At 34.6% G+C, this 17226-nt stretch overlaps 1 protein-coding gene across 19 annotated transcripts in view; it reads right to left on the bottom strand.

Moving 5' to 3' along the window:
• Positions 1-17226, bottom strand: part of ANKS1B (ankyrin repeat and sterile alpha motif domain containing 1B) — a 1143054-nt gene that overhangs the window by 381671 nt on the left and 744157 nt on the right. For 12 of the 19 annotated variants that reach the window (XM_047741072.1, XM_047741077.1, XM_047741075.1 and 9 more), the window contains exon 15: positions 2724-2830. In XM_047741072.1, coding sequence (XP_047597028.1) covers positions 2724-2830 — 107 coding nt within the window. Of the gene's footprint in view, positions 1-2723; positions 3213-3405; positions 3451-17226 lie in introns of those variants that run through there. The other 7 variants (XM_047741084.1, XM_047741083.1, XM_047741080.1 and 4 more) reach the window with 4 other exon arrangements.

The raw sequence follows: 17226 nt of genomic DNA on the forward strand, positions 1-17226 counted from the left end.
TCTCTCTAAGAACTGATGTAAGAAATCTTTATTAAAGTTAATCACAGCCCTGTGGATAAATAATCCATATATTGTATTTATGTGTGAGAATATGTAGAACACAGTTAGTAAAAAATGTTTTAAAGCTTTCAATAAATACTTTGAAAGTCACTCATATGGATCCTTTAAAACATTCATTAATGGAATATTGATTAAATCAAAAATTAACTCTTGAGAATGTTTCCTAAATAAAGTATATCTCTGCATGGATGTAAAATGAAGTTTCAAGCAACATTAATTATATCCTTTTGATGTCTCTACTGTCTTGTTCTAAAAAGCTAATAAGACCTGCACTACATCACAGTTAATGGGAGTGTGGTGCTTGTTGCTTAGGCAACAGGATGAATAAATGCAGGTCAGAATGTGCTTCAAGAAAAAAAAAACTAGAATATGATACTGAGTGGAGACTAAGTAGGTCTAAAAGATTTTTCATCCTATTAATAAAATCTGTTTCTTAGAGTGGGCTGATCATATTAGTGTACTTTAACTAAATTCATAATTAAATACATCAGCTTATGGAAATCAATAAATAATTTTTATAAAGGTGGAAACTAATTTTTATGATACTAGTAGCAAATAAATAGTGTAGAACAGCATATAAAGCAATAATTAATGACACTATTTTATGATTTGCTCAGTTTTCATAATTAACTCCTCTGAATGATGATTCAAAGTTTGTTTCTTTTTAAATTAATTTTGTCTCATGAAGAAAGTATTTGATTGATTCATCTGAATTAACTTTGTTTTCTCATTTTCTGGAAAATCATACATAAAACTTAGAACTATAAAAGTAAAGACAATAATCTATGGAGAAGCTCAGACCTCGGTTTTGTCACATATACCCAGGATTTTTGCCTCCCAGATACATTTTGGAGTACTTATACATAATTCATCCTTGAGTGTTGTTTTACGACCTCGAGATGCTTATTTTGAAACTGTTTGATTAACCTTTCAGTTTCTGGCTTTTAAAAAGTGGTTACATTTGCTTAAATGTGTCCAACATTCAGGGGAAAGTTATATTGAATTAAAATATTTGGAAGTAGCCAAATAGTCTAGAGAATCCAAAAACCTACCTAGCTTCTCATGGAACCAGAATAAATTTGGGCAAGGGTTTGAGGCGTGAGAATGAGAAAGTCTTATCTCAGGCAGAGACAGAGGGAAAGAATAAAGACATCAAGATGTGCAGTAAATATAAATAGCCATGAAAAGACTTTCATTCTGTTTGATAGTTCCCCGAATTCTTAGTGTTCTCTGTTTAGAGTCCTAAGTCTGTCCTAAATCTGCTCAGTGTCCTAACACTGTCATAGCAACTGAAGAAATTTTACTTTTTTCCTATTTCAATACCCACAGTATCTTATCTGTCTAATCAATTAGTGACAGTTCTCTTCAGCAGGAGAAAGATAACAGGAACTGCATATCCCATTATGAAAAAACACATCCGTAAGAGTTCTATGTATACGGTTACTTAGGGCTCATATGTCTTACTACATCTATGTAGCTTTTTTCAAAAGCTCGTGGAGCATACACTTTTTAGGAAAAGAGGCAGAAGTTTAACAATTTGACTAATTTTTAAATCCATAATAGTCAAGTCAAGCTTGGAGAAAAATAGTTTTAAATGGAAATTAAAAAAAAAAACCTAAGTAGCTTTCACATTTTGTTATCTATTCTAGCATTAATAAGCTTCAAGTGTCTGCCCCAGCATTTCATTTAGAAATAGCTATTAATTATTTTCTGCAAGCCATTTGTGTGTTACATGCTTATATTTTGCAGCTCTCTCTAAATTTAGGGATCAGTAATACGTGTGATGAGAACTTAAAAGCAAGGAAAGGTAATAAGGACTGTGACGTAGCTTAACAAGGGAAACTGATGAGCACAGGGGGAGGTATGTGAATGATTAGAAAGCTGTATTATGGGTCTGCACATCTCCCCACTCTCCTTCCTCACCTATATTCATCACAGGGAGAAGTTTGCACACACCGGGTTTAGACTGCATGCAGACCAGTATTCGGAAGTACATGAATGTACTTAGTCCGTCAGCCTCCCTTTCTAAATACTGACAGGTAGTTGATGGAAACGTTTGTTTCTTTGATCTGAAGTAATAAATAACACTTCAGTGCTCTTCAATCAGCATGTGTAAGTAAGTGAATGTTCTCCATAATTGACCATCTGAAGCAGTTTACTAACAAACTAAAGGTCGTCCACATAATTTAAACTGCTTATCGAACAATTATCAGGAAAAAAATAATCCTCACACCGTAAACATAACAAATTGTCTAATTAATCACTAAATGCTGATGCTCAAATGAAAGATGTTTTAGGAATCTAGAATTAACTGAAGAGTACTATAATCTAACTGGGTATTCTGAGATGACAAATTTATAAAAATCACACAAAGAATGACAGGGAGAATATAAATGTTAATCTTCCTTCACTGCCTATAAATAGTACTCTCACCGGTTCATTCACATAATACATATGTATATGGATGCCTATAGATCTCATTTTTCAGCAAGTGTCTATATGCACACAGTAAGTTCCATCCTAAGGGCATCCGATTTTCTGATGCAGTTACATATATAAATTGACCGGTTTTGGTGCAAATCAGGCTGCCTCTGAGCCGTGTAAGACACATAAGAAGCAAAGACAGACAAAAGGCAGCTCCGTGGACACAGAGAGCATCTTACCATAAACTGTACATTGTCAAATCCATTAGCCATCAGGTGGTTCTCGTACTGAGGTAGCCCAATGCTTTCCAACCATTGTCCCACTGTTTGGACGGGGCATCTGGGTCCTGTAAGAGGATGAAGAGGGAAGCGTTTAAGCAGGGAGTAGCCGTCCACTGGGTAATAGCGGTAGTCCTGGGCTGAGAGGTGGCATTGCCACATCATGCTCCTGGGAAAGTTGCTATCAAAGGAGCCCGCCAGCTTGACAGATTAATGTTCTCAGCGAGAGAGCAAAGTCAGAAGTAAAACATAGTTTGCCAGGCAGGCTGTGGAGTATGACTTGATCCTAGCTCCACATTTCTTACATATTAATCTTTACTACCGACCAGTACGTCATACAGCCCCCAAAACCAGGCAGCAGAAGAAGGCATATCAAGCTGTCAGCTTAGGCTGGTCTGCGTTCTATGTGATTGTTGGAGTACTCCACAATGAGCAATGCACGGCCAGCAGCCAGAATTCTTTTTATCAAGTACTCCTACACTCATCAGTATGCAGCTCCATGCTCCTTGCTCCCCCTCGCTCGCTCCCCTTCATTACCCAGCCCAGGCTACACCTCGCATTTTCAATAATAGCCATCAGATAAGGCAGATTTTTTTTTTGTCTGCAAGCTGTAAGCCTGCTGCTGCTGCTTCCTCCTACACACCCATCCAAGCGTCAATCCTGAATGATGAGAGCAGTCAAAACAAATGCAGAAAATAGCAAGATTCAAAAGCAAACCAAAGTGCTTAAATCTCAATTGAATCTTCATACTGGTTATACGTTACAGGGCTATTTGTTGTGGAATTTTACGTTTCAAAAGACACCAGGAAATGCAAAGCTTTAACTATAGCTTATAGCGGAGCTCACTACAGGTTTTCTTTTTCCTCTCCTTTTCTTCTCTTTCCTTTCTTCTTTTCTAACTGCAGCACAGATAAATGTTTCCGATCTAAAGCTTTGCAGGGTTTGGAGAATAATTATTCTCTTCCTTTAACATGCTATATGAAAATGAACCTCTCTGAAATATTTTTTTTTCCCTTCTGAATTACTGCAAAATACAGAAACTGCATCGCAGTCTTGAAGTCAAGATAATTCATTTCTCAATTGCAGGGCTTCTTCTAAACAAAAATATTATTAGGCACAAGAAATCCTTTTCCCCTCTGATATTTATAACCCAGTCTACCAGGGTTAGCATTCTAAATTAGCTATAAAGGTAACGTTACTGGGTAGAGATTTTTAGTAAAGAAGAAGAGCCCTAACCAAAAATAATTCAAGAATAACAGATGCAAATGTGTGAGTTTTACTGAATGGCAGACAGATTGGGTAATTTATTTAATAATTGAGAGAAACCAGAGATTAATAATAGAACCCATAGAAAAAATAATAGAACCCATAGGACTAAGTCATAAGAAAGAATAGACTCTTAAGATTGGGAGATAACTTGAAGAAGGATAAGTCTAACCTGTCTCTTAAGGCAGAAATCCCTTGTCACAGGGTGCTGAGATGATTATCACCGAATTTATGCTTGAATACTGCCTAGAATGCAGCTCTTACTACTTATCAGGAAGACTCCACTTATTAGTTATTTTACTTCCTACCTGACTCCTACTCACTTGTTCCAGCTCTGCCTTTGTGGTTACACAGACTGGGAACAGTGTCTTTTCTACGTAAAGTGTTTTAAAAATCAAAGATAACTCCCATCCCCCCAGAACAGTGCCTGGCACATAAAAAGTGCTCAATAAACATTTATTAAATAAATGAAACATTATTTTTCTTCTTTCTCCAAACCTTATCTTTCTCTTTTTTTTGTTTGATTCTTTTTTTTTAAACATTTTTTTAAAAATTTATTTTCAGCATAACAGTATTCATTGTTTTTGTACCACACCCAGTGCTCCATGCAATCCGTGCCCTCTCCAATACCCACCACCTGGTTCCCCCAACCTCCCACCCCCCCACCTCTTCAAACCCTTCAGATTGTTTTTCAGAGTCCATAGTCTCTCATTGTTCACCTCCCCTTCCAATTTCCCCCAACTCCCTTCTCCTAACTCCCCATGTCCTCCATGCTATTTGTTATACTCCACAAATAAGTGAAACCATATGATAATTGACTCTCTCTGCTTGACTTATATCTTTCTCTTTTTAAGAACTTTGTCAGCCTCCCAGGTACACAGTCATGAATCTTTAAAACATCTTGGACTCGGTCTTTCACTGCCTGACATGTAACCCCAGGTTCTAGTCCATCCTTACCAGGGTGTTTTGTATCCATTCCCTGGATTCTACTTCCTTTTTCATGTTTGTGGAATGGCCATCTACTTTAATTCTGCCATCTCATAAGACATCTAGGCCCACATGGCTGGATGCAATGATAGTATCTATATTGCTTTTCCTATCTCTGATATTTTAAAATCTATTTTATACATGGGTGTCAGACTAACCTCTCTAGGACAGTTTGGTTTTTATGCCTTGTTTCAAAACCCCTCCATGGTTTTCAGTTGGCTTCAAAATAAACTCCCATCTCCTCCTAATGACATTTTGGGGTCTCCATGATCTTTTACAAATCATCCACATTTATTTATTTTTCCCTGGCACTCCAGTCACGTGGGATTTCTGGCTGGTCTCTAAATGCATAATGTAACATACTTGGGTTGGTTTTGTTATGTCCCCACATTTCTGCCCCTTCTTTGGCTTTGGAACAGATGACATTTCCTTTAATTTTTTTGTAATCCCTCCTAACAGGAATAAATGCTTTCTTTAACTGTTTTAAATGGCATTTTTAGACCTTCTATTAGGACAAATAAATATTTTCTGTCTAATATTATAGTTATTTGTGTATAAGACTTGTAGAACTATGTCTTGCTAATACTGCTTGTGGTAAGGATTCAGGATATGCCTGCTAAACCAAATAATTTTCATTTCATAATCCAAACAACATAAAATTCTAGCTTCAGATTTAACATTTCATTAAAAAATTTCTATCTGAAGTCTCTGAATTTTTATTTAAAAAATGATAGGTAGGTTTTTATATAGAATTTTTAGGTCTGGATCTTTAATATCCTCATCCTTCTTTTCACTATATTATGATTTATTTCTGATTGGTTCTAGATCTTTCAAGAAGGTCAAAAAGTTTGCAGCAGTTAAGGAGTCAGTTTTAAGGGGCTCTGGCTGCTCAACATTACTTGTATGAGAAGTTGAAAACAAGACACTGTTTGTTCTTGGCCAGCTCTAAAGCCGGTATAAGGTGAAATTAAAGGTAAATATCAAATACAGCCTTTCCTAGGATCATATCCACACTGTTCTTCCTGATCATTTTGAACTATGAGCAGGTGGATAGGCTACAAAAAGATTGTATAAACATAATAATAATGTTTTAGCTTAGTAAGGCATATGCTAAAATCTTAAAATCCTAAAAATCCCATCTCGTCTCTTAAGAGATGGTCAAAGTACAGGGATCAAGTACTGCCACACACACACAGCCTAGGTATCAAATCATCTTTGTTAAGTGAAAGGACTAATGACACTGGAAATGGTTTTGATAGGATTTTCATTTCTTAATAGAGAAAGAGAAAGAGAGAGAGCAGAATTATTTCAAGGTCCAGACTGCTTTATGAAAACATAGCTTGCATACAGGCCAATATCTTGATGAACATAGACGTACACATCCTCAACAAAATATCAGCAAACTGAATTCAACAATATATTAAAAGGATCATTCACCATGATCAAGTGGGATGTATTCTGGGACACAATGATGGTTCAATTTCCATAATCCAATCAACATGATATGCTACATTAACAAAATTAAGCATAAAAACCATACAATCATTTCAATAGATGCAGAAAAAGTACTTGGCAAATACATCTATTCACAGTAAAATAAACTCTGAACAAAGTGGGGTTAGAGGGAACATGTAGCTCAACATAATAAAGTCCATATATGACAAACCCACAGCTAACATCATACTCAATTGTGAAAAACTGAGAGCTTTTCCCAATAAGATCAGAAATTAAATAAGAATATCCACTCTCACCACTTTTATTAAACATAGTACTGAGAGTCCTAGTTGCAGCAATCAGACAAGAAAAAGAAACATAAAGCATCCAATTGGTAAGGAAGAAGTAAATCTATCACCATTTTCAGGTGACATGATACTATATATATAAAAACCTTAAAGACTCCACCAAAAATCTATTAGAAGTGATAAATGAATTCAGTAAAGTTGCAGAATACAGAATTAATACCCAGAAATCGGTAGCATTTCTATACTAACAACAAAGAATTTCTCTGCTCTGAAAGAGAAATTAAGAAAGCAATTTCATTTACAATTACACCAAAAAGAATAAAATACCTAGGAATAAACTTAGTCAAGGAAGTGAAAGATATATACTCTGAACACTATAGAACACTGATGAAAGAAATCGAAGATGACAAAAACAAATGGAAAGATATTCCATACTCATAGATTGAAAGAATTAATATTGTTAAAATGTCCATATTACACAAAGTAATCTACAGATTTAATGCAATCAAAATAGCAACAACATTTTTCACAGAACTAGAATGAATAATAAAAAAATTAGTATGGAGTCACACAAGACCTGAATAGCCAAAGAAATCTTGAGAAAAAAGAACATAGCTGGAGGTATCACAATCCCAGATTTCAAGATATACTACAAAGTTATCATAATCAAAACAGCATGGGACTGGCACAAAAACAGACACACAGATCAATGGAACAGAATAGAAATCTTAGAAATAAACCTACAATTATATGATCAATTACTCTACAACAAAGAAGGCAAGAGTATACAATGGGGAAAAGATAGTCTCTTCAACAAATGGGTGCTGGGAAAACTCAAGTGTTTACAGCACTTGAGTTGTAACATGTTCCTTTTCTCCTACACTACGTGCAAAAGAATGAAACTGGATTACTTTATTATACCATACACAAAAATAAACTTTAAATGGATTAAAGACCTAAATTTGAGGCATGAGACCATAGAACTCCTAGAAGAAAACATGATCAGTAATCTCTTTGGCATTTGCTTTAGCAAAGTTTTTCCAAATGTGTCTCCTTAGGGAAGTGAAACAAAAACAAAAATAAACTATTGGGACTATGCTAAAATAAAGATTTTGCACAGCAAGAGAAACCATACACAAAACAAAAGGCAACCTAGTGAATGAAAGAAGATATTTGCAAATGGTATATTAATAAGGGTTAATATAAAAATATATAAAGAACTTAAACAATTCAACACTAAAAAAATCTGTTTTAAAAATATGCAGAGGACCTGAATAGACATTTTTCCAAAGAAGCCATACAGTTGGCCATAGACACATAAAAAGATGCTTAATACCACCAATCAGGAAAATGCAAATTAAAACCACAATAGGATATCACCTCACAACTTTTGAATGGCTTGTATCAAAAAGACAAGAAATAACAAGTGTTGGCAAAGACATGGAGGAAAAGAACCCTCCTACACTGTTGATGGGAATGTAAATTGGTATAGTCACTGTGAAAAACAATATAAAGTTGTCTCAGAAAATTAAAAATAGAATTACCATAAGATCCAGTAATTCCACTACTGGGCACCTATTCAAATAAAATAAAATTACTAATTTAAAAAGATATATGCACTGCTATGTTTACTGCAGCACTACCTACAAAAATGAAGATATGAAAGCAACCCCAATGACTACTCATAGATGAATGGATAAAGAAGATGTGGCATACACGTGCAATGGAATATTACCCAGCCATGAGGAGAAATGAGATCTTGCCATTTGTGACAGCATGAATGGCCTAGAGGGTATTATGTCAAGTGGAATAAGTCAGAGAAAGACAAATACTATATGATTTCACTTATATGTGGAATCTAAAAACAAACAAATAAAAAGCAGAAACAGACCCATAAATACAGAGAACAAACTGATGTTGTCAGAGGGGAGGGGCAAAATGGGTGAAGGGGTGTGGGAGATACAGGCTTTCAGTATAGCATAGGGAATAGAGTCAATGATATTGTAATAGTGTCATATGGTGACAAATGGTAGCTACACTTATGAGCATAGCATAACATACATAGTTGTCAAATAACTATGGTGTGCACCTGAAATTAATGTAACACCGTGTGTCACTATACTTCAATTTTTTTTTTTAATATAGGTTGGAGACAATACTAGTTACCAATCACTACAAATCTTTGTATAGATTAAATTTAATTCTTTATTCAGTCATTCAGGTTCTGTTCAGTAATTCTCATATGTCAGTGAAAAGCTATAATGCAGGAGGGAAATGACTAGGAGACAGTTGAGTAGGGTGAGGTGGTGAGGGAGAGAGAGGAAGAGAGAGGAAGAAGAAAGAGATCTTGAGTCAAATTGCGGTTTTGTTAAAAGTATTTTCTCATGAGTCAAACGTCTAAAAGAATCCTGGTTCAAGTCTGAAGATCACGTTTTTATAGTGGTTAAGTACATTTCTCACCACAAATAATACTTGAAATACTTTATTGGAGTCTTAAAATTTTTCAAGCATAACAATACATTATTGGGCAGACACCTTTATTCAACTTGAACTTCTCTAAGTCCCCAGCGTGAGATAAATGGAGGGAAAACATAAATTAATAGTTATTCAGAGATACTATGTCCTAGGTAGTGTGATATGGATTATGAACCCCATTTCAGATAAGGAAAACAAACTCAGAGTATGTGATGAAACCAGGAATTTTCCTTGGCACAGTCTTTAGGAAAAAAAAAAAAATCTGGGGATGCCACTTTCAGAAAGGCAATGTGAAAAGTTCCATGGACATGATTCTCCACGAAACAGACATAACTGCTGAATATCATATAATAAAACAACCTTTAAAAGTATCTGCAAATTGTTCCAAGAACATACAGAGGATGGAAAAATATTTATTCAAGAAAATCTACTGAAACTTGGTAAGAACAGAGAGTCTGTGGCACTTGAGTTGTAACATGTTCCTTTTCTCCTCTCTCTCCCCAGCTCAACTTGAAAGTCCACTCTGAGTGGTTGTGCCCAAGAAATGAGACTCCCTCTCAGCACCCATCCAAAGGATATGATACCTTATCAAAAAAGATAGGCCAGCAGCATTTCTTTCCTTCTTTTATTTTTTTTAATTAATTAATTAAAAAAAATTTTTTTAAGTAGGTTCTAATGCAGGGCTTTAACTCAAGACCCTTTAAGATCAAGACTTGAGCTGAGATCAAGAGTCAGACAGACTCTTAACAGACTAAGCTACCCAGGCAACCCTACCAGCAACATTTCTAATTCCATCTGACTCCAAGTCTCAGAGGTTAAATTCTTGGTGAGTGTGCCTGAGAGGTATTGGCTCCTTTCGTCTTCCCTGCCCCCATTTTATATGTTCCATCCCAGTTGCGACAGAGTAGGGTCCTGATTGCCCTCAACCCAGCTTGCTTATAAGAGCTGAGTTTCCATGCCCAGAAAGGCAAGAGCTGAGAGGATGAGAAGACCAGAGGCTACCACCCTTGCCCATTGCCCAGAACAGTGACTCAAAGATTCTGCCAAAGGGAACTAGTCATAATATGCCAGTCCATAAATAGGTCAGTCCTTAAGTGCAAGAGAGCTCTAAAACTCTCTCCAAGAAATTGACTTTATTTGAAACAGTATGAAGAAGTTCAAGCCTAAGGGCATTGTTAAAAACAATGGAGATTTTTGTGGTAAGCAATTAAAAGGAGACGGACTACAGGCTAAACAGTAGGGCAGCTGGTTTTGGAGAATCAAGAAGAGACAGTTAAGAAATGCTCTCCTGGGATCAGAATGAACTTCAAATACTGGCCTCAAGAAGTACTCCTAACCAAATTTAATTGGACCAGACTCTGGAACAACTCCTATCTTAGAGAACTGTCAAAAATAAGAGCGTAATAAGCTCGCAATTAGTGGAGCCTAATATCCAGGTGTGAGACCAAAGAGGGCAGAGAGACAGAAAGATTAGGGAAAGAAAACCAGAAAATTCTCCTATTTGGATGACTGTACATGGGCAAGGCTGTACACTTGAGTAGATAAATACCATGAATTATATCTATAAAATGGGATATTATTTAGCAATAAAGAGAAATGAAGAGTTCATAAATGTTAAATCATAACTAAACTTTGAAAATACTATGTTAAATGAAAGCGGCCAGTCAAAAAATACCATGAATTATATGATTCCATTTATATGCAATATCTAGAATAGACAAATTTATAGAGACAGAAAGTAGATTAGTGGTTGCTTAGGGCTAGAGAAGGAGTACTGGGTGAAAAAGAGGAGTGACAGTTAATAGATGTGACATTTCTTTTGAGGGTGATAAAAATGTTTTTAAATTGTCTGGGGATAGTTGCACAAAGCTGTGAATATACTAAAAACTCCTGAATTGTATACTTTAAGTGGGTGGATTGAATAATAGTAAATTATGTCTCAATAAATGTTCACTTATAGAATAACAAAAAATAATTCTTAAAAAATTGCGAGAACACAAAACACACAATTGCATATATATATAATTTATTGTTTTATATATTGGTATTTTAGTGCTCTACTTTTTCTTCCTTTTCCATCATTCTTGGTTATGCCTTCCCCTGGTTACTCCATACCATCTGTGTTATCCATCCTTCCCTCAAGTTAATTCATGTTAAACTAGTGTGTATCTTTACATATATTAATCCATTGTGAAATCTATCACACACACATGTACAAATACAAACACTAATTGTAGGCTTTGTTTCATAAAAATAGAATCATATTACCCTTATTTTTCTGAACCTTACTTTCCTCATTCAACAAAGCCTTATGGAAATTCCACTAGGTAAGTGATAAGCTATAATTTATTCTACATAGTAGTCCACAATGTGGATATACCATTCTTTTCTCAGTTCTCTGACTGATATCTCTAGATATCCCTCCATTTTCTTTTTAAAAACTTTTATGTTGAGATAATCATAGATTCACATGCGGTTGTAAAAACTATTAAGAAGGCTTTACTCAAATCTCGCCACTCTGACATCTTGTATAGCTACAGTACAATATCACAATCAGGTAAATGGCATTTATAAAATCCATTGATCTTATTCAGATTTCACCAGTTTTGCATGCACTCATTTGTGTGTCCTATGTGTTTAGTTCTACACAATTTTATCACATATGTAGATTGTGTGACCATCACCACAGTCAAAAATAAAGACAGTACCATCATAAGGATCCCTCCTGTAACCCTTTCATAGCCATAGCCATCTCCCCCCCCCACCCTGCCCCAGCTTCTTAACCTCTGGCAACTACTAATCTGTTCTCCATCTCTATCAATTTGTCATTTCAAGAATGTTATATACATGGAGTCATAGAGCATGTAACCTGTGGGATTGGCTTTTTTTTTCATTCAGCATAATTTTCTTGAAATCCATACAAGTTATTCTGTGTATGAATAAATCATTGCTTTTGTTTTGGAGTAACATTCCATGATATGGATATATCACAATTTCCTGCAGAGCTTAAGTTTTTAATTTTGATGAAGTACAATTTGTCAGTTTTTACTTTTATGAATCATGTTTTTGGTGTCTAACCATTATTTTTAATTTTTAAAATGGTCACTTTAAAAAAATGTGTCTGTTATGAATAGTCTACAACTGTAATTATGTTTTAATCTGGAATTTAAAAAGCTATAGTGGTTTATAATTTTTTAAAAAGATTTATTTATTTATTTTAGAGAAAGAGTGAGAACAAGTGAGCAGGGGAAGGGATAAAGGGAGAGAGAGAATCCTGAAGCAGACTCCCTGCTGAGGGCAGAGCCCCAGATGGGCTCAATCCTAGGATCCTGAGATCTTGACCTGAGCCCAAATCGCTTAACCAACTGGGCCACCCAGATGCCCCCCATGGTTTGCATTTTAATGGACAAATACAATTTAATCATGTTTGATTTTAATCATTCCATCTTATTTTCTATTATATTTATGTACATTGTTGTTTCCTCATTTTCCTTTTTTTAATTTTTCAAATTTTGTTGATCTGGTGACATTCCTATTCATTCTATTTTTCTCTTTTCAACTTCTAGATTCTGTGATATTTCTTTGTTAATAGTTACTATATATCTTCCCATGCTCTATCAAACATATACTTTTCTAGATTATTCGAAAATAAGGTATCAACTCTCTCTCCTTCCATAATTCTTTAAAACACTTCCAGTGTGTCTACTCAACCAATACCAATTGATTTAATTACTGTAAAGAACCAGTCATCACTGTTCCATATCCTCATAATCTTTTCCATTTGAGATTTCTCTCTTCATTTGTTTGTGTTTTTGGAGGGCACATATTGCATGGAGCACTGGGTGAGGTGCATAAACAATGAATTTTGGAACACACACACACACACACAAAATAATAATAATTAAAAAAAAAAAAAAGAACTGAGCACCTAGAGGGTCTTTGTTCCCTGCCCCATCATTGGAATGTGGGTTTCATTTGCCTTGTGGCTCCCACAGACTGCTCCAAAGACATAAACTTGAGATATAATATGATGTTGAAAACATTCACATTGTATATGTGACTGAGCCTAGTTAAGTCCTCTTTATAAGGTTTAAAATTTGGAAAGTGGGCACAGAGATCCATTCATCTTGCTACCACTCAAGTCAAACTCCAATTTTAAGTTCCCTTTGCTATTATTAAAACAGTCACTTACAAAAACAAAACAAAACAAAACAAAAAAAACAAAAAAAAACTCATATACTCAGAAAATATTTTGAACTGAATAAAAATAAAAGTACACTATATTAAAATTTGTAAGATGTAGTTAAGTAAATATGTAGAGAGAAATTTAAAGCATTAAATGTTCATAATAGAAATAAAGAAGATGTCAAATCAATAATCTCTGCATCCACCTTAAGAAATGTGAAAAAGAGAAAAAAATAAAACCAAAAGTAAGCAGAAAGGAGGAAATAAAGATTAGAGAAGAAAATAATGAAATGTCAATAAAGAAAAATCAATGAAACTAAAAGCTTTTATTTATGATCATCAATAATTGATAAGACAACTAGTCAGGTTAACCAGGAGAAAAAGAGGAGAATACACAATTAACCAATATCAAGAATGAGAAAAGTCACAGTCCTACAAAGTCTGCAGACACCTAAAAAGGATAATAAAATATTTTTAATAACTTTGTGCCAATAAATGCAACAGCTAAGGTGAAATAGACAAATTTATTGAAAGACACAATCAAAGCTCTCTCCTGAATAACTTCATAACTGAATATCTCTTACCTATTAAAGGCATTGTATTTATAGTTAAAACCTTTCACAAAGAAAACTCCAGGCCTCATCAATGGCTTTAATGGTGAATTCTACCAAACATATGAAGAAGAAATAATAACAATTCTGCACAAACTATTCCAGAATATTGAAGAGAATACTAGCCAACCCATTTTATGAGTTCATAATTACTCTGATACCAAAGTCAGACAATGATATTTTGAGAAAAGAAAACTATAGACCAATGTTTGTCATGGATATAGATGTAGAAATTCTTAACAAAATGTTGGGAAATAATATTCAATAGCACATAAAAGCTAACACAACATGACCAAGTTAGATTTATCCCAATAATATGTCTTTTTTTAATATTAAAAAACAATTAATGTATCTCACCATATTAACTAGTAAAAAAAAATCACATGATCATTTCAGTAGGTTCATTAAAAAAATCATTTGACAAAAGCCCACAACTATTGCTCATAAAAACTCAACCATTGAGAAAGGAATTTCTCAAACCTGATAAAAGGCATCTATAAAAAACCTACAGCTAGCATTGCACTTAATTGTAAAAGACGGATGCTTTCCTGCTAAGATCAGGAAAAAAGGCAAGGAAGTCCACACCTCTTCCATCTGATACTGTACTGGGGGTTCTAACCAGCACAATAAATCTGGAAAAAAAATAAAATCCATCCAAATTAGAAAGGAAACTTTTCTGTTAACATATGATATGATTATCTATGTATAAAATCCTAAGAGATCCATATAAAAGCTAGCGGAATAAATAATTTTATCAAGGTTGAAGAAAACAATGTACAAAAATCAATTGTATTTGTATATACCATCAATAAACATATAGAAGTTGAAATTAAAAAAAATCATATTAAGGAATAAATCTGTCAAAAGATATTCTGGACCTATATATTTAAAATTACAAAGCGCCTCTGGAAAACATCATATAAGATCTAAATAAATGGAAAGATACACTGTATTCATGGATTGGAGGACTCAACAGTGTTAAGATATCAGTTCTTCCCAAATTTATCTATAGATTTAATGTAGTCCCAATCAAAATTCCAGGAGACGTGTGTGTGTGTGCCTGTATGTGTGTGTAAATTGTCAAGCTTCTCATAAAATTCATATGGAAACACAAAGGACCAAGAATAATCAAAATAACTTTGAAGAAAAAAGCTGGAGAAGGTATATTACTTGACTTTACTTATCTTAAAGCTAGGGTCATGGGGACTGTGGGGTCTTAATGTTAAGATAGATAAACAGATCAGTGGAACAGAATAGTTGATTTAGAAACAGACTGACACACAGAGAATCAATTGACTTTTGATCAAAGTAAAAGACAATTCTGTGGAGAGAGGAGAGACTTTTTAATGAATGATGTAGGAGTAACTGGGAATGTACATATACAAAAAATGGATTTCAATCCATATTTCACACCATATATAAAAATTAGCTTAGGAGTGCCTGGGTGACTCAGTGGGTTAAAAGCCTCTGCCTTCGGCTCAGGTCATGATCTCAGGGTCCTGGGATCGAGCCCTGCATCGGGCTCTCTGCTCAGTGGGGAGCCTGCTTCCTCCTCTCTCTCTTCCTGCTTCTCTGCCTACTTGTGATCCCTCTGTCTCTGTCAAATAAATAAATAAAATCTTTTTTAAAAAATAGCTTGAAATGCATCATAGGCCTAAATGTAAAATCATGAAACTTCTAGAAGAAAAAATATAAGAAAATTAGGAAAATCCTGAACTTGGGTAGGCACCAAAAGCACAATTCTAAAAGAGAAAATGATCATTAAAACTAATCAAAATTTTAAAATTCTGCTCCTTTAAGATCATTGTTAAGAGAATGTAAAGACAAAACAGTGGACTGGAAGAAAACATTTGCAAATCATACCTGGTAACAGACTGTATTGCAAATATATTAACAACTCTCAAAATTCACTAATAAAAGATCATTTTTTAAATGGGCAAAAGATTTGAACAAACTCTTCACCAGAGAAGCTATACAGATGTTGAAGAAGAACAAAAAAAGACATTCAACAACATTAGACATTAGGAAAATGGAGATTAAAACCATAATGCAATACCACTTACTAGAATGTCTAAAATTAAGAAGGCTGATCACACCAAAAGTTGACAATGATGTGGATCGATGGGCCTCTCAGACACTGTTGGTAGAAATGTAAAATACTATGATCTCTTTGGGAATAGTTTGATAGTTTCTCAAAAAGTCAAATATACATCTACTACATGGCCCAGCCATTCCACTACTGGGTATCCACCCAAGAGAAATGAAGGCATATGCTACAGAAACTTGGCCAACAACTCAAAACAGCCTAATAGTCATCATCAACTGAATAAATAAATTGTTGTATATTCTTACAATTGAATATTACTCAGCAATAGAATGGAACAAACAGTTGATAAATGCAACACGTGGTTGAATATCAAAATAATTTTGCAGACTAAAAGAAACCAGACTTCCCCCAAAAGACTACATTCTGTATGAGTCCATTTATATACAATTCTAGAGAAGGCAAACTTATCTCTAGTGATAGAAAACAGATCAGTGGCTACCTGGGAACGGGAGAAGGGGGGATGGGAGGAATTAAGAAGTGATAGGAAATTTTTGGAGATGACATATTTATTTTATTGTAGTGAAGCTTTCAATGTACGACCACTTGTCGTACATCAAGCCGTACTCTTTAAATTTGTTCAGTTTGTGTAGTTTGTTGTAAATAAATTTAGCTTAAAAAGTTAAACTAATAAAGTAGGGAAAGGAAATAAAGAATAATGGGGAGGGAAGTTGTTTATAGGTAGAATTGTCAGAGAATGCCGCTCTGAATAGGTGAAATTCTGACACAGACTGGAATGTAGTGAGGGAGTGAGACAGTCTGACGTTTAGTAAAAGAGAATTTGAGGCAGAAAATTTTAAAGGCTGATAGCTTCTATACTGTAATGGAATAGTGATACTGGGAGGGTAAAGTACTAGTTTAATTTTTACATGTTCTTAACTGTTCTCACTATATATCGTGTAGTGATGAAAGGTCTAGGAGACTGAGATGAATGTGTGTTTACCCCAGGATATAGTATTAAATTAATACATGATATCAGTTTGGGCTTCTGAAGTTAAATTTCTCTTTAAAAGTAGAAGGCAATTGATATTCTGATTAATTTCAGACATCTCTTAATTAGGTTCTAGTTAATTGGGGAGGAGGATACTTCTTTC

The sequence above is a fragment of the Lutra lutra genome, chromosome 8 (assembly GCF_902655055.1).
Source record: "Lutra lutra chromosome 8, mLutLut1.2, whole genome shotgun sequence".
Lineage (NCBI taxonomy): Eukaryota > Metazoa > Chordata > Mammalia > Carnivora > Mustelidae > Lutra > Lutra lutra.